Source organism: Leuciscus leuciscus (assembly GCF_965113295.1).
Source record: "Leuciscus leuciscus genome assembly, chromosome: 13".
NCBI lineage: Eukaryota > Metazoa > Chordata > Actinopteri > Cypriniformes > Leuciscidae > Leuciscus > Leuciscus leuciscus.
The window spans coordinates 21,241,047-21,263,536 of record NC_138737.1 but is presented as its reverse complement, the minus strand read 5'-3'; the positions used below and the strand labels follow the sequence as shown (position 1 = coordinate 21,263,536).

General features: G+C 38.0%; 1 protein-coding gene across 2 annotated transcripts in view; it reads left to right on the top strand.

Annotated features, from left to right (window-relative positions):
- The window catches only part of slc23a2 (solute carrier family 23 member 2), a 49,559-nt gene that overhangs the window by 6,820 nt on the left and 20,249 nt on the right, over positions 1 to 22,490 (top strand). The window contains exons 2-6 of one of the 2 annotated variants that reach the window (XM_082187495.1): positions 12,077 to 12,136; positions 17,533 to 17,765; positions 20,627 to 20,722; positions 21,505 to 21,621; positions 22,306 to 22,463. In XM_082187495.1, coding sequence (XP_082043621.1) covers positions 12,124 to 12,136; positions 17,533 to 17,765; positions 20,627 to 20,722; positions 21,505 to 21,621; positions 22,306 to 22,463 — 617 coding nt within the window. In that variant the 5' untranslated portion in view covers positions 12,077 to 12,123. The remainder of the gene's footprint in view (positions 1 to 12,076; positions 12,137 to 17,532; positions 17,766 to 20,626; positions 20,723 to 21,504; positions 21,622 to 22,305; positions 22,464 to 22,490) is intronic. The other variant, XM_082187496.1, reaches the window with a different exon arrangement.

Below are 22,490 nucleotides of genomic sequence, written 5' to 3'. Positions count from 1 at the left end.
TTAAGTGGAAGTTTGTGAGTGTATAAATACTGAGTTTAGGGTTGTATATGCGTGTGGAATCTGATGAGTTTTATTTGTCACGAGTGACAAGTTCCTCTAAAGCTATTGACAGAGAACTAGTGAGTTCAATTATGTCTCTTTGGACTGATTATCTCGGTCTAGTTTCAGTTCCATGAACTTTGGATGGGTGACATTCTGTCATGAAAAAAAAAAAAAAGAAGAAAAAAAAGTCACACTTAAAATGGAGGAATTCCATGGTTTTAATAACAGAATATAAACCAAATTGGCCCCCATGGGGACCCGGGGATGGAATAGATCCCTACCACCCCCTTGCTGTTCATAAAAGGCCACAAATGAGGCAACTTGTTGGTCGTGAGTTGCGATTCGTGTCTGTGGAGGAAGAAGTCCTGGCGTTTGAGGAATGTGATTAGCTGCGGCTTTTCCAGGTCCAACACAATGCTTTGGTTCCAACTTCATATAGATGGGCGGTTGGAAGGGCCCGATCCAACCAAGCAGCCAGTCATGACGTGCCCGTATGTTTCTCTTCCCTGAAGGCGGTGGCAAAAGGTCAATCAAGCAATTTAAACATTAGTTCTTCTTTTAAGAGTATATCATCCTTGTATCCCTGATGCATATCTGCTGGAGCTCCACGGCACTGCATCCCCTGGTTGGGCGGCAAACAAACCTCAAAAAGGTGAATATTGGAACAGAATACGGATGATGTCATAATTGCTGGATGTGTACTGATTAAAAAAATGAAAATTGGCAGAGGTTTATCCTCTCAGAATCTTTTTCAACTGACATGGTACTTACAAAGTAATACCTATTTGCAATTCAAAAGGGAATCTCAGGGATGGTTAAGGATGTAAAAAAAGTTTAGATATATTTTGATAGAATGTCCAAAAGTCCATGCTGACAATTTGTTGAGAGCAAATACACTGGCTGGTGTTCCAGTGAAAGCCGCCACCACCCACCCATATCTGAACAGCAGTAGAGGAATAATTTGAACAAGAGAACTTCAGGATATGGATGGATCTGAAATAACCACAGAATTAACACAAGAAGGTGTCACAAGTGTGAAGACTGAGGATTTAAAGACTGGCACATGTATCCTGACTTTCAACAAAGCCCAACCACCAGAATCGATTCGTTTAGGACATTTAGTCACTGTCAGCATATTCAATCTAATCTCTGAGATGCTTCAACTGTCTGAGGTTTGGTCATAGTTCTGCTGGATGCAATAACAAATCTATTTGTCATAACTGTGTAGAGGAAGGACATGAGGGAAACTGTTCAAAATGACCAAAATGCAGGAATTGCACAGGTGACCATCCATCACAGGTGACCAGAAATTCAAAAAGTGAAATGCGCAAAAAGTGAAAGAGTAAACTATGCAGAAGCTCGAAAACAGGTTGAAAAGCTTCCTATTTTTCAGTTTGAGAAACCCTTTGTTGCGGTGGTTTTACCAACCAAGCAAGTGACTGAGTGCCAGACAGATCTGACCTGTTAACAAGAGAAACCCTCAAATGAATCAGCAAAACCTCAACTTCAACAAAAAAGAAAACGTAAAGCACCCAAACGTATAGTCAAACACAAACCGAGTGTATTATTCAGTGGAACTGTTGTGATGTTAAGGCAAATTTAGCAGAACTTCAACTAGGGCAGTGCCGGTAACCTTGACAACCGCACCACCATGGTGGCTGAGTATCACCGGCGGTGGTTCGCCCAAAAAATGTTTTGTATGTGAATGCTGTTTTACATTAATATGCGTCACCATCTGGTTACATGAACGCGTCACCACCGCATCAGCACCAGAACATGGAGATTTTATTTAAGAGAATAATCGCACAATCTATTAGATATTCTATAATTAAATCAACTAATTGAATATTCAAAAATCGTGACTCATCCCTGCATGGAATCTCTTGTTTCTTTTCCCATATCGTCACTCGCGTCTCACCCATTTCCGAAGGGTATTATAAACGTTTCTTCCTTTGTTCGCTTTTAATTAGGCCTATTATTTTCGTATTCTTTACTGTGGTAAAGTAGAAAAAACGCTGTAGGACAGATAGCCTACATTTTTACTTGTACGTCAAATGGTTTTTAACACAGTTTGTGCTTGTTATTAGACATGGTAAGGCGCGTCAAGTTTATTTGTAAAGCGCGTTTCACACGTGCGGGTGATTATAGTTTGGCTTTCTCTGGCAGCGCAATATCAAACATAGCCTAAATGCCTTGCCCTTGTGGAAGATAAAATACGCTCTTCATACCTTTTACAACAAGTAGAAAACATGAAGATATCAGAAAAGAGATCGGTCTCTTTCCTGATCGTGTCCCTATCCCTCTCAAAGCGCAGAGCGGTAAGCTTTTATTTATTTATTTTAATTCAACTTTATTATTTTATTTAAGTTACCACTATTTACTGATATTTATTTCAATGCTTTGCAGGCTTTAGTGTGTTGTTTCTTTGTTTGTTTTTATTTCAAAACCACCCCCCCAACCACCGCACCACCACCGGTAGTTGGTCCATTAAATACCTACTTGCACCCGGGATGTGGAACAAATTCTGCAGTTGATATAACAATATGTGAGCCTGAACTTTTTCTTGATTTCTCGTGGCAAAACGGGATGATTTATGTGGAATCCTCATTACCTCCATTTAAATCAGACTTTCAACATACAAACCCTAAATGGAAACTTGAAAAAGCTGACTGCTATCTTTTTCAGACCCTGTTTCACAGAAATATTTATGGAAATGGGAAATTAAATAGAACCAAAGACATCATCAAAGCCAAGTTGTTGGACGTATCCAAGGTTCAATTGTAAAAAGGCTATTAAAGATTGGAAAAAAGCAGGGAGGATCTTCAACAAGCATCCAACAAATGAAATTTAAATTTAAAATATGTCAAGCACAAGCACGTAGAGTCATAAATTATACAAAGAGACAGAGCTGGAGAAGATTTATAAAAAATAAAAATAAAAATGTATATCTAATATAAAAGATGAAAAACAGAGGGGAAGGTCCTCAAGTATGGCATATTAAACATCAGGACACCCTTTTAACCACAAGCCAATAAATAATGTTCTAGCAATGCCATTCAAAAATAAACTATTCACTAGAAAATTGTCGACCTGAATTTAACAGTACGAATTTAAACTATACTTTTCTTTCAAATAACTCTGAACCATATAATTAACCTTTTACTCTGGAGGAGCTCTCCTGTGCTCTCAAATGATCTCCTGTTGGACCTGACAGAATCTATTATTAGTTTTTGACACAGTTTCACACAGTGTTATTTATTCTTCTGGGAATCTTTAATACCATATGGATAACAGGAGACATACCACCATCTTGGAAGGAAGCAGTTGTTATTCCCATTCCCAAACTGGGTAAGGACCAGGGATTCGTGTGAATGATGATCGTTTTGACAACATTGTCATCTGAACGTGAAAAACGCAAAGGAAAAACTTTTCTATTTTTAGTACATAGTTGTATGTTGTATGTCTCTGATGACAGGACAAGATGGTAGCGGCACCTGTCCTGAGTGGTTTGGAAGGCTCCACTCATGTTCTGGAATTTTATAAATCTTTTAAGATCTCTGTCTTAAACCTTTTCTGCCTAATTCTTAAGGTAATTCTCTGGCCTTTAAACAATTTGCAGCATGGTATCATGAAACGGAGCTGTAAAAGCAAAGGCAAATATGAACAAAGCAATGCCGGCATGTACCTCATCACCTGTGGTGTCTTAGTATCGATGCCTGTTTTACTCACACGCAATCCACCAAAGACTCTGGCTGCAAAAGCTCATCGCTTTATCATTGATCCACTGGGCATTTTATCAGAAAAAACACAACTACATCTTTTTGGATTTGGTTATGCCGTAGTCTTTACACGGATTCTGAATGATGGCCGAGCTCTGGTCTTCAAGCTAGCGTTCAAAATTACAATCAGGTGGCGTACGAATAGCTTGTCTTCCGCCAAAATACTGCTACTACTGCTGCTACTATCGGGAGATGTTAATTTGAATCCTGGGCCACTTTTCAGAGCCTAACCCAACAGCGCATGAAATCATTCAGATGCAGTCAGCGTCACCTGCAGTGACACTCCAGCCGGTTACAATCTATGACATCCTCGTTACTCGCCCTGACTCCGATACTGGATGGCGTTTCTTCCAGTGGAGCCAGAGTGTGCGCTGCCCCTTGGTGTTGGCTGGTGGTCGGAGGGTGTTCTTGTCGTCGTGGTTCCCAGGGGGATGCATGGTCGAGTGGATGGGCCAGTCCGGCCATTGCTATTGGAGACACTGAGCCGAGTGGCTGGGAAATCCACAGGTGCTCTGGGAGAGCAGGATGGACTCGAGCAGCGGTTAAGGTTACAAACTCCGGGCTCAGAGTGTCTAGCAGGAGTAGCAACAGCGGCAGTAGTGTTTGATCAGTCTGGGACCACTGGCATGGACACTGGGGTGAGTTCAGTGCCTCATATTGATCCATGTAGCATACCAGCTATAAACTGTTGGATTCTGAACAGAATTTACTTATTGATTCTAATTTGGATTTTTTGTGCATATCTGAGACTTGGTTGAATTGAATAATTTGAATCATTGAATTTCCTACAATGAACTGAAGAAACCGTTGTGAATGTATGATGTTTGGGGACTTTAATATTAACTGGATGGTTAAAAGTGGTAAATCAAAATTAAAATCAACTATGGAGAAATTTCAATTCAAACAGCTGATTGACAGACCACCTCGAATCCCTGGAAAGGGATTCAGCTCTTATAGATCTGATTTTTACTAACAGGCCAGAGAGAGTAACAAAAACATATAATCTCATTACTGGACTTTCAGATCATAACATGACACTGATTGTGAGAATGTTAACAAAAAAAACGTCTACTTCACCATAATAAAACAGAAAAACCAATTTTAACAACAGGAAGTCCCAACATATGAATAGACTAACCAATTCAAGTAGACAAAAACACTTAAAAATGAATGGTCTTAAAGTTTGTAATAATCTGATTCATAGTAATTGCAAATGCATAGCTATTGCAAATGTTTTTAATAGTTTTTTTTAATCAAGTCGGGTACAAGAATTAGCAAGTAATTTTAAATATATCGAGTCATCTCCTGAAGATCTTGATAATGCTCACATAGGCTCCTTCTGTATTAAAAAGGTATCTTGTAATAAAGTTAAAAATGTGATTATAAACATGAGTAACTCCATGCCTAAGGACATTCACAACATTCATGCTGCATTAATTAAGAGATTATGAAAGCTGTCTGTTGGAGCCAATTACTGTTGTCTCAAAAGTTCTGGAAAAAAGATTGTTGCAGAGCAATTAGCGGAACATTTCGAGTCTAATCAGTTGCTTTATCCACAGCAGTTTGGATTTAGAGACAAATATTCCACAGAAACAGCTAACTGTTATTTGCTTGACAAAAGTGTTTCTGGACCTAAAAAAGGCCTTTGACACTGTTAATCACAGTATCTTGTTACATAAATTAAATCAATTTAAAATGTCATCAGAAGCTTTGCAGTGGTTTAGGTCTTATTTGGGCGGGAGACAGCAATGTGTCAGGGTCAATGGGGTGAAGTCATCTCTGCATGCCAACAACATGGAAGTACCGATATTTTTCACATCTATCATATTGTATCACATCATGGTCACAAGCCTCTCCAACTAAATTAAAACCTATTTTCTCATTTTTACAAACAGGCAATACAAATTATGGACCGTAAACCTATGAGATGGCATCATTGTGATTTTATTTTTTATTATTTTTTAAGAAAGCATAAGCTTCTTGCCTTTGATAGTTTTATAGATTTTAATTATCTCAAACTGGTTTTTAAATGTCTAAATAATCATGTTTCACCACTGTTTTCTAAATTAATCAGTAGGCGTCAAAGTTCTCATAGGGCGAACACACCAGCCACTGTCAGAGGTGACTGTCTTGTCCCAAAGTACAAGACCTCTTTTGGTCAGTCTGCTTTCTCTGCAAGGGGCCAAAACTCTGGAATGCTTTTCCTACTAATTTAAAACTAGAGGCCAATGGCAATGCTTTTGACAGAGGACTTAAACAATTGCTAAAAACAAAACATCAGTGCTCGCAGTCACATGAATAATCTACTACTGAGATATTTTCAGTTTATGATGCTTTTGCATCTGTAATCATATGGTATATTTTCTTTATCCTTTTTTGTTATTATTAATTTTGCTATCAGTATTGTTATTGTATTTTCTTTTCTTTCTAAAAGCCTACCGTGGACAGGTGTTGAAAATTAGCATGTGTGCTAAAACACCCAAGCAAATGCATATGGTCCATCCAATGTAATTGTAATGTCCATGTCAAATAAAATAAAATAAAAACCACTGTGATTCAAATATCTATCGGCCAATAGCTCTGACCAGTTGTGTCTGCAAAACTATGGAAAGAATGGTAAATGGGTGTATGGTGTGGACACAGGAGTCAGAGCACAAGATCAGTGATTATCAGTGTGGTTTTAGACGAGGCACCTTAGATCATCTCATCAGACTGGAATCATTTGTTTGGGACAGCTTAAAAAGAACATGCTGTAGCTGTATTCTTTTGATCTACAGAAGGCCTATGATAGAACCTGGAGATATGGTATTCTCAAAGATCTACATGAAATCGGTTTGAGAGGCAACCTATCTATTTTTATCTCCAACTTCCTTTCTAATAAAAATTTCTGTGTTCAAATAGGAACCACTCTATCACATGAACTAGGGGTTCCACAGGGAAGTATTGCTGCGCTCAGACTTGCACTTTTCATTATCAGTCACAACTTAGAGTATTCTTCACTCAAATTCAGTCCCTACAACAGAAGTAGCCTTCTCAATAAGTTTGTTGACTCTGTTTCTATCTCCTGAGTGGGCACCCTCTCCCCAGCACGCCACAGCAAAGAACAGAGAACTGGCCACCGTTGTCTGGTAGACGCTGCACAATAGGGCACGGCAGATGTTGAATGACCTCAGCCTCCTTAAGAAATAAAGTCTGCTTTGACCCTTCTCGTACACCATCTCTATGTGGCTCTTCCAGTCCAGCTTGTTATCGAGCTGCACACCAATGTATTTGTGGCTGGATACCATCTCCACCTCGATGCCCCGGATGGTGATCGCAATTGATTTTGTTCTCAGTCCCTCTTAAAATCCATTACCATCTCTTTGGTTGAGGTGGATGTGGTTGTGGACGTGGTCACTCCAACTGTTCCTTGTGGCGCCCCCGTATTACTCAGGATAGTGTTGGAGACACTATTCTATAGACACACACACTGTAGTCTGCAGGATAGATAGTTCATACACAACAGGGCCAATGATGAATCCAACTGTATTCTCCTCATCTTCTTGCACAGCAGTCGAGGCTGGATCATATTGAAGGTGCTTGAGAAGTCAAAGAATGTGGACCTCACAGATGCATCAGGAGTGTCCAGGTGTACATGGGTCCTCTGTAACATGCAAATGTCGGCATCATTTACAACCCTGTTGGGCTGATATGCAAACTGTAGAGGATCCATGTGAGTTGACATACTAGCCTTGATGTAAGAGAGGACTTATCTTTCAAACGTCTTTCTAATTTGTGAGGTGAAGACATTTAAGAGACAGGTCCTATCTTACATCAAGGCTAGTATGGCATTTGAATTCCAGACCAAGGCTCTATCTTCACAGCTGAGCCTCGAGCATTACTCTTGGTTCTAGAAAATATTGAGAAGGGTCAAGAATGGAACTTTTTAATTGCATATCCGAATCCGTAAAAAGACTGACCTCCCAATAAACTTTAATATTATATTTTGCTGGGTTCCAAGTCACATTGGCCTGACTGGTAATGAGAGGGCGGACACGGCTTCCAGGGATGCGCTTGACCTAGAAATATCTGACTATCAAATAGCACCTTTGGATTTCAGACCATTAATTAACTTATACATCACTAACAAGTGGCAAAAGAAATGGGATGAAAATAAAAATAATAAACTGTATGAAATAAACCTCAGTATAAAAAGAAGTTGTATGTCTTACATAACTTAAAATCAAGACGTGGCCAAGTCATCTTCACTAGTTGCCGACCGGGTCACTCAAGACTTACACAATGCTTGTAAATATAGTCAGTTATGCCTTAACTGAATGTTTAACAGTATACTGGATATATCAGAAACATGTTACATGGAATATTTCAGAATGTTTCACCCGAATGTATTTTAGATTTTCTATCTTATGTCAAGTTGAAATGTTTTATATAATAGATAACCAAATACAGTGGTACAACTTTAGCTAAATGCCTTTTTAGGATACATTTGTTTAGCTTTGGGACTGGCTTTGACACATCTTAATTAATTCCCATGAGACAAAGTGAAACTTTCAATGGTCACATTATGCTGTATGCAATGAACTGTCATATTCTGACAATCTCTATCAATGTCCTCCACATCCGAACGTCTGACTAACATACGATTCGTCATTAAGGCTGCAGCAGAAATGAGCTCAGCGTGGGTTTTGTCTTTAAATGTGCTGCTGAAGAGGCTGGTTGTCTAGGTTTAACTGTTAAACATCAGTAAGCTGTAATTATGAGGTAATAAGATCGTTAAGGCTGACCAAATTTAAATGTGCTTCAAACGTTAGTCACCAGTGTGGCAACAGACATTGTTGTGGGATTATTACAAAACATTAGATGTCTGGTCTTTTATATTTTCATTCAACAATAAAAGTCTGTTGAAACTAGTGCCGACTTTAAAGCACCAAGGTCTTCCTTTATTCTCTTCCTCTGGTGTCTTAAAGCTGTTATGAGTTTATTGGATTAGTCTTGCTCCAGGAATAATTGTTTCCCAGTGAGATGGTTTTGTCCAGGTTAAAGGTTTTGAAGTCCAACATTGATGTTATATTATAAATACCTCACCTCAGTTGGCCAAATATTTTTATGGCTCCAAATTTTTTCCACCTCAGGCTCTCTCCAGATTTGTGTGGATGCTTCGACCTTGTTTGTGATTGTTAGATTTGTGGTTTATCTACCAGCCATATAATAAAATGGATCTGGTTCTGTTTGAAATCAGGACTTAAGGCCCATTCACACCAAGAACAATAACTATAATGGGAGCAACAGGGCCTAAAATGAACCCTAGCCAAGTGCCAAATGTGAGTAAAAATCTGTGTTAATCTCCAGTTGGGCGGTTACATTTTTGGACAGTTGACGGGGCAGTGTTGTATCACTACGAAAGTTTAAGCATGGACAATTTAAATATAACTAGAACTTAATTCGTTATTCGCTTTTTTGTGCGCAAACATCCGAAGCATGCGCCCATAAATCCACGACTCAGACAGCACACAAATACAGAATTGAACTCTTTCGCCTCTTCTTGTGCTTGAACAGTCATATTTAAACAGTATTATGCCAAGACAAGTACACGTATCCTTGTAAACATAGTCAGTTATGTCTTACTGAACTGAACTGAATGTTTAACAGTATATTGGATCCAGTATAAAGTGGCAGCAGTAATATTTCTGCAGCTGTCTGTGTTTTTAATTTTAATCAAACAACAAAAGACAAAGAAAAATCCCTCATTGCTCTTGACCGAATAACTTTTGCAACTTCAATAAGGAATAATCAGTTTCATGGTTAGTAAAAAAATATATACATTTATGGCCGGTAAATTTTCTTAAGTCACCGGCTATTGACAGGTCTGGCAAAAAGTTAGTTTTAGTCCATTGGTAGCAATAGAAGATTGTTTTAAAAACTTAATGTAAAAGAAGTCCACACCACAACTTCAATGATACTGGCACAGAGGAACAATGTAATTTAAATCATACACAAAAAAAATAAAAATTCAGCTGATGAACAATAAAAATATTGACTGCCAATCAAAATCCAACCTGCTTTAAAGAGCTTGAACATTTAAAGCGACAGACGACATAACTGCAGAAAGCTTATTTAAAAAAGAGCATTATTGTGAGTTAGTGTGTACTCTTATATAGTTATTGTTATAGTTACCAATAGTTATCGGTCTTGATGTGAATGAGCCTTAAATCTGCTCAAACCGTGTGTGACTGCAGTATCTGTGGATGAATCCGTCCTGCTGTGTTTTGGACCGTCCACTGATGATCACATTTCTAGGACATACCTGATGGGTCATGACTAACAGCAGTAATGCTGAATGTTGATATAAACTGACAGCTCACTCTGTTTGTCTACGTGCCTTTAAGGCAGACACACACATACGTACTTGTACACACGAGCCCTTTCACACATTAACTCTGATAAATTACCGTAAAATTGCCAGATTTTCCAGGTAAATACACAAATGTGCTGTTCAGCGTCTTTTTACCGGTAAGATTCAAAAATCAGTACCAAAATACAAACTCTGTGATGCCATTCATCGAAAATTACATTTAAAAACTGAAGCTCAAATATATATATATATATATATATATATATATATATTTTTTTGCATATGCAGTTGAATTCATAGCCTTTCAATGAATAGCGGGTGGTCGACACATGCGCTCTATAAAGATTAATCTTTGTCCAGTGTCTGCGCTATTTATCTCTCGAAGTTATGACCGATAAAAATTTATTTTGTATTCTTTTAAACTAAAGTTGCGGCTATAATTCCCTCTCACAAGCTCTTGTCGATGTGGTCGTATGTTGTTGTTGCGGTCTCTGATATTTTGTTGTTGTTCCATCTCTTTAGTTTAATTTTCTATTGTGAAACAACGACCTGGGCCAGTGTTGCCACATTGAGGAACAACTGATTAGTGCAAAACAAATTCATTGCACATATTGCACACTGCGCATACTTTGTACTTTGTATCGGGCGGCAAGCGTGCATACATGCATACTATTCGGGTGGCGAAATTTGCATCACGCGCACTGTACGTGGACCCTTGTGTACCCGTTAAAACCAAATTATACTTTGGGGTTGAGCCGTTTTCTTTATCTGCCTATATGAGCACTTTAGTTCCACTATCTGTCATAATAGTTACCATAGTACTGCAATAATAACTGCAGATCCACAGTGCTGATGAATAGAAAAGGGTCTCTCGAACTCAAGACGCGACGCAATGGTCAGACATCCATCTAGGCCAGTTTTAGCAGTGGAGCTTGCAGTAAACGGCCAGAGAGAGTTTTATGATTGGCCCAAAACAAACATCTTACATCAGCGCGTTCTGAACTCGTACATGCTCATTCCGGGAATCTGATCCTTTGTTAATTTATTGGTAATGTAACACTCATTTTATTGTCCGGATCTATTAATTTAATCAAATTAATCTATCAAAAACTTTTGCCTGCCAAATCACTTTGTGCCACCAACATTCAGAAAAGATCCTATTTAGGTTTATCGTTTAATTAGTGATTTTCTGTTTCAGTAGGGTACTCACAAGCTTCCACTTTACAGCTACTGAATGCTGTTTTGCAGAGAGCACACTTTTTACCCAGCAGTCCAGTCAGCAAAGAGTAAATTCACGCAAGGAGGAACAGAACAAAGGGTGCCATTTGGTATAGGATCTTAAAGAGTGGTCACGTTTACTGTTACTCAGCAAATTTTTGTGTCATTTCAGTAGGAAACTGGGAATGTCTCGTGAAGGCGCAAAAATTCCCCAAGCACATTTTGCAGTGGGTTCACAAGGGTCACCGCATTGACCGACAAAAAGCTGCTTGGTTTGAAAGTTAAAGGAAATGAAAGTTGCGTTACTGTGAACACTTTGTTTGTTTGTTTGTACAAATTAAGGGAAGTGTCCAAATTATTGTCTGTGGCAATCAACTGCATGCCAAAGATTTTGTTGGAACTTGGTAGTTTAACACATTTGTTTAAGCTTTGTGAAGTATAAGGCACAGATTTGCTTATATGCTAGCAAATTCAGAATATCCGTGTTTATTAAACCACTTGGATTGAATGATGATTTGAAATTGAATGATAGAAAAATGGCTTGTGATTTGCATTTTGGCTGCTGATTAACACCTGTCTCCTCTATCTTTCTTTTTGTCAACCCTCGTTCCTTTTCCATGTCCCTACCTCTTTTTTCTTCTACCTTCCTCTTTTCCATCTTCCCTCTATCCTTCCCTTCTCCCAGTTTAACTCCTACACAGATGCTTCCGGCCGACCAGATTGGTGGGAGTGATGTGTGAACTAGGTACTTATTTCTTTACTGTCCCCAGTTGCACTTGGATTTGCACTCGGACACCTGCTTTCCAAATAAAAATCAATGGACTGTGACAGATATCTAGTATCAACTTTCTTAGTATCAGTTCGCTTAGTATACTGTAAATAAGACTTTGTTTTAAGAAGACAGCAACTCTTAAATGCAATATCTAAAAATCACATTTGAGCATATTGTAAAGGAAAAATTGTTCTGAGGGTATCTTTTTCATATATTGGACATCATCCATGCCATTGTTTTGATTTACATTGCGAGAATCACATTAAGTGTAATTTTGGTTTTAATGAAGGCAACCTGACAACCCAGCATTAATTTTGCCAAGCCTTTAAAACATGTCTGACTGGTTAAAACATTCATTTGACAGTTAGTCAAATGAATGAGGAAATTATCTACAAAAAAAAAGTATGTGCACAATTTATCGTTAAAAGATTGTGATCTCGATTCAAACCCCCACTCGATAATTTTACAACGATTTTTTATTAGTACTATAAAAAGTTCTATATAAGTACTATCACAGCGAACATTCAAATCTGCGTTCTCCCTGCCACAGACCCACAGAGAGCAGTTGTCATGTATCGTTATGAAACCGCTTCTCAGACAGGCTCTTCAAGCACATATCGTTTATGTTAGAATCATTCACATTATCACAGAAGTACTTGGATAAAAGTTTATAGATTGATATAAGCACTGATGTCTACGGTAGAGATCAAAATATCACCATTTGAAAGTAACTTGATTGACTTGACTGTTAAAAAAAGTATTTGTCATTTGAATCATTCATTCAAGAGATTCGTTCAAAAACACTGATTCATCCAGTAATGGAAAAAGATATCATATGCTGAGTCCCAATTCGCATACTATCCGTCCTAAATAGTATGCGAAACTAGAATTAGTACGTCCCAAATCGTAGTATGTTGAAATGAGTATTCCAAAGATACCCGGATAGTCTACTATTTCCGGTTAGAATTCGAAGTGCAGATCAATGCACACTCTAACGGCTAATATTGCCCACAACCCATTGCGTGTGGGAGGGAGGAGCTTTGCGGTGATGTTGGACATAAGTATAAGATTAAGTATAAAATACGTTAAACAATAGTTACACTATAAACTTTAAATATTTTAACTAAGAAAATAAGTAGCTTTCGTTACACACATTTGCACATGAACGTCAGAACCAGCCGCCTCACAAACAACTAGGGCTGGACCCGAATATTCGAATATTCGTTCGGTGGGTTTGTATTCGATTTGAAAATTTGACATTCAAATATTCGTTTTTTTTTGGGGGGGGGGCACACCTGGGATCCCCCGCGAAACGGTTCTCATTCGCGCTTGAATAAGGCCGGCGACACACTGGCTGCGTGGCGTGTCCGTTTTTATTTCGGCTCCCATGTTAACAGGTTGGAGTTTGCACACTGCCTGCGTGAGACACGCGTCTCAGGCGTGGCTCGAGCCACGCGGAAAACGCGTGCATGCTAGAAATAGAACCGACCCCAGTGTTCCAGCAACGGGAGTATTCTCTCGATAGAGCGCAGAACAGTGGAGTTTGTATGGACCTGAGCCTGTGTTTTGAGTTAAGCTGCGTTGCTTTGACATTGTGGAAAATAGAATAATAGAAACAAAATGTATTAACCTTTTTACCCGTTATTATCAATCTAAATTAATCTCGTTTTTAATTTAAATTAATTTCGTTTTTTCTTTATTTAAATTTCGTTTTTCTTTATTTAAATCTACTGTGTCAGTAATTTGTTAGTCAGAAAAATATTAGACTACCTTAAAAGTATTGCTTAATTTAACAGACCTGTGTGCGTGCTATATCACTAGTGCAGTGTCCGTTATCGGAGCGTGAGGCGCGCCGCTTCCCGCTCGCGCTGTTCTGTAGTTTATTAAAAGTTTATTAATTCTGAATGTGTCGGGTCTCGCATGTCCATCTATATTGCACCAAATGAGACACTGCACTCCCAGTGAAGTCGATTGGATAAACGGTTCTCGAAATAATCAAAATGCAAACGGACATACTGACACATAGAGATTCCTGCCTTTATTAGAGAGAAGAATATGTTCAGCACCCTCTCTCCGGAGCTTCGAATATTCGAAGTTCATTACTACCGAAGCTTCGAAGCTCAAAAAATGGTATTCGGACCAGCCCTACAAACAACCTGCGTTTGGTTGATCTACGACGACGCCCTGCTTCACTCCTCAATTTGGTAAACACATTGCAAATGTATTGTGGAAAAAAAGATGGGAATAGTAAATACAATTATATTGGATATATAAGAATGAATGAAATGTTATATGTTTTGTTAACAGTCGCGGTGTGCGTAACTAGGCAACCACGTTCTCGTTTACGTTGCATGACGTCATCGAAGTATGTCCCAGAACGTGCATACTCTTTTGCTACACTCTCAAAAGTATGTACTTTTTCATCACAAAAAAAGTACATACTTTTAGGTCGTAGTATAAGTAGGCGAATTGGGACTCAGCCATAGTCATTCAAGAGTCATTGAATCATTCACTCAAACCTTTTTTTTATTTCTTTTTTTTTTTATAATTCAAATAAATTAGACATTATTAATTGGTTTGCAGCAGTTAACATTTTGTAACATATTATTTTGTTTAATTGTTAAAAAGAATTGTGGAAAAATCGTGATTCTCAATTTGTCCATAATCATGCAGCTCTATATGTATGTATATATATGTGTGTGTGTGTGTGTGTGTGTGTGTGTGTGTGTGTTATATGTATATGTATATATATTTATATATATGTGTATATATATATGTATGTATATGTATAATAGTTGATATATTAATTATATAGTATAATAAAATGTAGTAAATATATATTTCATAATCACAATAATATATTAAGTACATATTAGGGCTGTCCCCGACTATGGATTTTCATAGTCGAATCAGAATCGTCATGTCTTGCCTATAGTCGACTAATAGTCGAATCATGTGTATGGGGGTGGGGCTGGGGGCGGGGCTTTAACGTTTCAAAGCCGCGATGTACAGAAAATCACACAAAGATATAGAAGAAAATGTATAAAAACATTTTTGATCAATAAAACTAAGAAATAACATAAATAACTCCAGAAAGGCCACACTGCAGATTTGCATTTCACATGCAAATCAAATTAAATCGGCTAAATTACCTGTGCGAGCAGGCCAGCCTACAGCACAACATCGATGCACCGAAAAAATAAACAATTAATTTACTAAATTATTAGAACAGAATATACCTTTCTAATAAATAAAAATACAAAACGAAATAAATCAGAATCAAGTCACAGGATGAGGAGCAAATGTGTGCAAAATGCCTAAAGTGCAGGGGAACATATATTCAAAACACAAGCCACAAATAGTTAGATTAGATAACCCTGACAGATTAATAAATAAAATAAAAATAAAGAAATGATTAAAATAACGATAGTAGCCAGAATTTTCAACTTTGTCTTTTTAACTGCAGAAACAACAATAAATGCTAAACTGGAGTGGCAGTCTTTTTAGCTAAAAATGTTCACAGCATCCAAAAATAAAATTAGAACCGGCTGAAAAGTTTTGAAATCATTTGTACCTGATCGAGAGAACAAATCCTGAACGTCTTTCACTCGGTCTGTCCGTTGGAGTCTTTTCAAATTGTGCGCGCGGATAAAATACATTCTAACGTGAAACCCAGTCTATGCGTGAAACATGTTAACGGTGGCCGGCAGAAGTGCGATCATGGTTTTCCTGATGCTAAATCCAGCCTTGGAGAATATCCTTTCTAATCGTGTACATCCACACTTTAGATTTTCTTATCCCAGACATTGTTAAAGATTTAAATCCTTGCCGCGAAGACGCTCCTCTGTCGGTCACGGATTGAAAGTGAAACTTAAATCTGTCACGGGGTGTTTGGATTTATTCACGCACGTTAAAAAATATTTATTAAAAGCTTCTTTCTTTGCACATTTTTATATAGGCCTACAGCATTATCATAATAGGCTGAATATTAACGTATTTACATAAAAGCTAGTTCTATGTGAAATCAGACATTGAGCACCCTCATATAGCCAAAGTGGCATGATCCTCGTTTCATAACACCTCTGCGAAGATTCGACCGTGAGATCGGTAGTCGAATCAGGCTCCTCCTATCGAAGCATCGAATCTTCGACTATTCGGGGTCACCCCTAGTACATATATAATATTTATTATATGTTTCATGTTTAATATTATATATTATATGTTTAATATACAGTAAGAGGAGCTGGGGCCAATCCAGCAAAAATTGGAAACCAAGTGATTGACAAAATATGTATAATTATTATTAATAATAATCTCTATTAAGTTTAAAATAAATATAAATCTATATCTAATACATATTTATAAAATGTATATTAGTAATAAAATATTAAGTACATAACACATAATTTACTAAGTATAATGTTTGTATTTTATTTTTATATTTCATGTTTAATGTTCAGTTATGTGAAGCTGGATTTTAGACCAGTGAGATGTCATATAGTGGTTGTGGCTACACAAGAAAGAATAGAAGCCAAGCGGTTGACAAAATATCTTGTCGTTTGTCATGACCGTTCCTAGTTTGGATACGTGTAAGAATCTGGTACTGCGCGTGTAGCGCTGAGGGCGGTTTTGTGAACCCAGATGGCTTCTAGATACCAAGCAGATGTGATCGTCCTGGAGTTCAAGGCTGATGAGGGATCATGGGCTGTGGGGGAAGGGTACAGCCGTTGGTGGTGAGCTGACATGTCTAATCACTGTCATTAATAGGAAAGGGTGCCGACCCAAGGCCACAAGAAAAGTAAACAGAACTTGACTGTTAACAAAATCAACAACATCCGCTGATAAAGCGTTCTGGCCTTTTTCAAGTCACACGCTTTCTTTCATTCGCTTCTCTTTTCCATCCTATCTTCGTCATCCCACTTCCCAATCTTCTATAGTCTTTTCTTCTTTTCTATCATTCTTTACCTCAACAATTTTTCCAAATCGTCTTTTCCTTGTGTTTGTTAAGTGTAGATGTTTGATCACACATTATTGTTGAATAAATGGTTGTTTGAGTCCAAAACCACAGTAATGTAAGTGTGGGTATACGAGTATCTTAATTTGAGTAAATAAACAATTATTCACTTGATATGTTCTCAGATTTCATTGCTTAAGTTATTTGTCCAGTTCATTCTGCCTTTGACTTTGCGGAGTGTTCCATTTTTATTTGACAAACACAAGATTTAAAAGGGATGATTTTCAGTGAATTAGATTGGTTTATGACTATATGGATTGTTTTATTTTGTTGAATGCTTGCAGGAAGTCATTAGATGAATGCAGCAATTTCATAATTCATTCATTAATAGCATTGCTCTGTTGTTTCACCTCAGATGATCTGGCTGGCCAATCAGTGGAGCATGAGTGTGTGCTGACAGGCAGAGCAGCAGTGTTTCTACCCGAGCGTGAGAGGGAGTGGAGGAGAGGAACAGAGCCAGAGGAAGAGGAGCAAAGGGGAGGAATGGGTGTTGGTAAAAACACTACCTCCAAATCCATGGAGTCCAACGCAGAGCCTGGCAAATATGAAGAGGAGAACAAACACAGTGCACACTTCTATCCCATCCCTGTGAGTTTGTGTGTGTGTGGAATTGCTAATCATAGGTCTAAAAAACAATAGCTTCAAGCCTATCATTACAGTGACAGGACAGGGTGTGTGTCAACCGCTTGTGTGTCACGTGTACTTTTTAAGCAGGTCAGTGTGGTATGCAAGTTCCTACTTTAAGGAAGTGCCGTTTAAAATCTGGCTTTCAAGATTTTTTTTCTATTTCAAGTGTCAATAAACTTCCAGGAATGACAAACAACAGATTTACCATTGTGGCATGCATAACATTTCTTTTGAAGATGCAAAATAGACACAAGTCATAAATGTAGTGGTGTTATAAATACACTAACCATTCAAATGCTTGGGTTCAGTAAGATTTTTAGGGGCAGTTAATACTTTTATTTTTTAGATTTTGTTTAAAATAAATGCTGTTCTTTTGAATTATCTATTCATCAAAGAATCCTGAAAAAAGCAACTTAATGTTTAACTAACATGAACTAACCATGAGCAATACACTTGTTACTGTATTTGTTAATCTTTGTTAAAGTTAATTAATAATAAAAAATATTATTGTTTGTTCGTGTTAGTTCACAGTGCATTAACTAATGTTAACAAATACAACTTTTGATTTTAATAATGTATTTTTAAATACTGAAATTAACATTAACAAATATTAATAAATGCTGTAGAAGTGCAGTTCATTCTTAGTTCATGGTAATGTAGTTAACTAATGTTAATAAAACCTTATTTTAAAGTGTTATCGATTTAATTACACAGTTGTTGTTTGTAACAATTTGTACCCTCAACATGTGGGTCTAAACCTCATGTGTGTGTTATCTTATCACTGCAGGAAATGTTCATTAACAAGCAAAAAAAACCTGAACAACTTGAAATAACCAGCTGCTGCTTTTTGATAGTGTTTTTGCTGTTAAACATGCATATTTAAAGGGTTAGTTCACCCAAAAATTAAATTTATGTCATTAATTACTCACCCTCATGTCATTCCAAACCCGCACAAAAAGTATTCTTGTCGATTCATAACATCACGGTCCTAGAAAGTGGTAAATTCTTAATTTGTGTTCTGAAGATGAACGAATATCTTATGGGTTTGGAACTACATAAGGGTGAGTTATTAATGACAGAAATTTCATTTTTGCGTGAACCATTTAATAAACCTGTCAAGAAGCCAATGTTTACTTTCTTGTGTGTGCACTTCTATAAGAGGTTATCTATTTGAGAGTTGTTTTTATCTCGTCTTTCTACAGATGTGTCCCTTTATCAGTCGGTACACTATGGGCTGTGCTCTGTAACTTTATCTGTTCACTCATTACGAAGACATTCATGTCAAGACTCAAGTTTCCCTTAGTCATGCCCACCACATCCTTAAAGACAATTACATAGCAAACACGCTCTTATAACATGTATGCGGATTATATCATTCTTTTGTTTTTGTTTTGTTCTTTTGTTATATCGTTCTCAATTGTTGATTAATTATTAGGGACTCTAGGGAGGGGTTCTTTTCCAATACTCTAGTCTTTTTTTCTGAGATATTTCTGTATGTAATTATTGTTTGAAAGACAAAAGGTTGTTTGTGCAATCATGAATCATCTGTCTAGTATGATGTCATGAAGAACCACCAAAAAACCTTGTACAGCTAAACCATCATTGTTGTTTTGGTGAACTCTTCCCTACATGAGTGTGATCACTTATCTGCATAAACCTTTCTCTGAAATGTGTGTGTGAAATTGCCCTTGTGGACTTAAAGGGTTAGTTAACCCAAAAATTACTCACCCTCATGTTGTTCCAAACCCCGTAAGGCTTTCGTTCATCTTCGGAACACAAATTAAGATATTTTTGATGAAATCTGAGGGCTGGCTCACTCCTCATAGGCTGCTAGGTAATTGATATCTGCCAGCCCAGAAAAGTTAGTAAAGACATCGTTAAAATAGTCCAAGTGACTACAGTGGCTCAACCTGAATTTTTTTCAAGCGACGAGAATACTTTTTGTGCGAAAAAAATAAATAAAAAAAATAACGACTTTATTCAACTATTCATTTTCTTCTCTGTGGGCCTCTGAGTGAATTCACGTAGTGTAACAGCGTATCGCTCCTGGGTTGTACATCAGAACGTAGGCTCACTATTGGCCGACGCTGGTCATGTGTCTGATGCGTGTGATGCTGGCCAATAGTGAGCCTACGTTCTGACATACAACCCAGAAGTGCTGCACTGTTACACTACGTGAACTCACTCAGAGGCCCACAGAGAAGAAAATGAATAGTTGAATAAAGTCGTTATTTTTTTTATATTTTTTTGCATAAAAAGTATTCTCGTCGCTTGATAAACTTCAGGTTGAGCCACTGTAGTCACTTGGACTATTTTAACGATGTCTTTACTAACTTTTCTGGGCTGGCAGATATCAATTACCTTGCAGCCTATGAAGGAGTGAGCCAGCTGTCAGATTTCATAAAAAATATCTTAATTTGTGTTCCGAAGATGAACGAAAGTCTTACGGGGTTGGAACAACATGAGGGTGAGTAATTCCGGACAGAATTTTTATTTTTGGGTGAACTAACCCTTTCAGTGGGCTGATAAGTCTCGTCAGTGTCGGGGTGTAATGTCATGAGGTCGTAAGGTAAAACGAATATGCTTGACACTGAAACCCTGGTATTTGAATTTGGCTAAGAGAACCAAAGCAAAGCTTCTGGAATCGTAACCCTTCGTGTTCCAAGCTAAACTACATATTGTCTGATTTCTTACAGATACGTCCACATCCATTTTTATCTTTTGTGATAACAATAGAAAAGTTTGCTAGTAGCGTCAACCATTGTCCTTGTTTTGTTGCTTGGTAAATATGTGATCTTTGCAAATATCTCTGTATTTGACAGGTGGTTAACGGTGCCGTGCAAACCCCTGGAGATCAAGACGCAGAGGACACACAGCTCATGGCCATTTATGCAAAAGACAGCCAGACTGAGGACAAGGTGAGTTTGTTTTGGTGATGCTATTGGTGTAGAAATGACACACTTCACCTTTAAATCAAGGGGCTACTCGTACCAGTCTTGCTTATCCACTCTGTATTAAGCCCTTTTCGGTAATAGCTCAGTCATTATGACTCGGCACTTTTCCCCCACAGAGGGATCAGGGATTTGGGAGGTCACTACATTGCAGTGGAATTTCCTCAGTGTTTGCCTTCAGTACAGCAATGCTGCTGCAACACATTGGGTTTCTGACCTTTTCTCTGGTTCTGTGTTGCCAGTAATATCTGTCAAAAATGAGAATTATTTGACTGGTAATCCAGATTGTCTTTAAAACAAAGATAACTGTAGCAAGGGACAGCTGAAGGATAATCTTACTGCTTTAAAAAAAAAAAAAAATCAAAGACAGACAATAATATTATGGCTGTACTGTATCTTTGCTTTGTGGTTTAATTAGTTAAATTGTTAACTAGTTTTCAGTAATAGTATAGTACATATTTTTCCATTACAGCTTATTTTAACATGTAACAGAATAACTCCAATAGTAATGTCTTCTTTCAATTTGGAAGATTAGAACTGAGTTTATTAAGCAGTTTGTTCATTTCAGGATAATTTCATAAAGTGTTACTGATCTCCCTCTGATGCCATTTGAATTGCCAGCAGTTTTGGTGTGTGTGTGTGCGCTCTGATGCCGTTTATAGTGTACAGCTCTCACACAGCTTCTCTGTAATAGGGATGGGTTACCATAAGCTAACTCCCATGTGTCTTGTGTTTCCTCTCCCCATCAGTGCTCCATGTCAGAGACTGTGGACAGTGCAGACAGCACAGATGCCAGGAGAATGGACATGATATACACCATAGAGGACACACCACCTTGGTACCTGTGTGTGTTCCTGGGTTTACAGGTACAAACGCATACACAGCCACAGTTATGAGCCCCAGACATTTAAGATGTTCATTTACCAGCTATGACTCAACTATAGCAGTGAACTATAGCAGTGACTGTAAAGTTTAGACTTTAAAGAAGTGGCCCTCAAATTTACAGCAGTAAAACTAGACTTTACAGCAGTGACATGCAACTTTGAAGCAGTGACCCTTGACTTTACAGCAGTGAAACTAAACTTTGAAGCAGTGACCCTCGACTTCACAGCAGTGACCCTCGACTTCACAGGAGTGACCCTCGACTTTGAAGATGTGAACCTTAACTTTCAGCAGTGAAACTTAGACTTTGAAGCAGTGACTCTTGAATTTACAGCAGTGAAACTAGACTTTTTAGCAGTGACCCTTAACTTTACAGCAGTGACTTTACAGCAGTGACCCACAACTTCACAGCAGTGACCCTAGACATTACAGCAGTGACCCACAACTTCACAGCAATGATCCATGACTTTTGAAGAAGTGACTCGACTTTCATCAGTGAAACCTAGACTTTAGAGCAGTGACACGCAACTTTAAAGCAGTGACCCTTGACTTTACAGCAGTGACCCTACATTTACTGCAGTTACCCTAGGATTGTTTAAGGTTTGATGTTCTCCATTACAGAGATAAAGAGCTAGATATTCTTTTCTTTCCACATCATTTCTCCTCAGCACTACCTAACCTGCTTCAGTGGAACTATCGCCGTGCCCTTCCTGCTGGCTGAAGCCATGTGTGTGGGTCATGACCAATGGGCAACCAGTCAGCTGATTGGCACCATTTTCTTTTGCGTGGGCATCACCACCCTGCTGCAGACTACCTTTGGCTGCCGGTAAGTGTGAGTTTGTTAAAGCAAGGT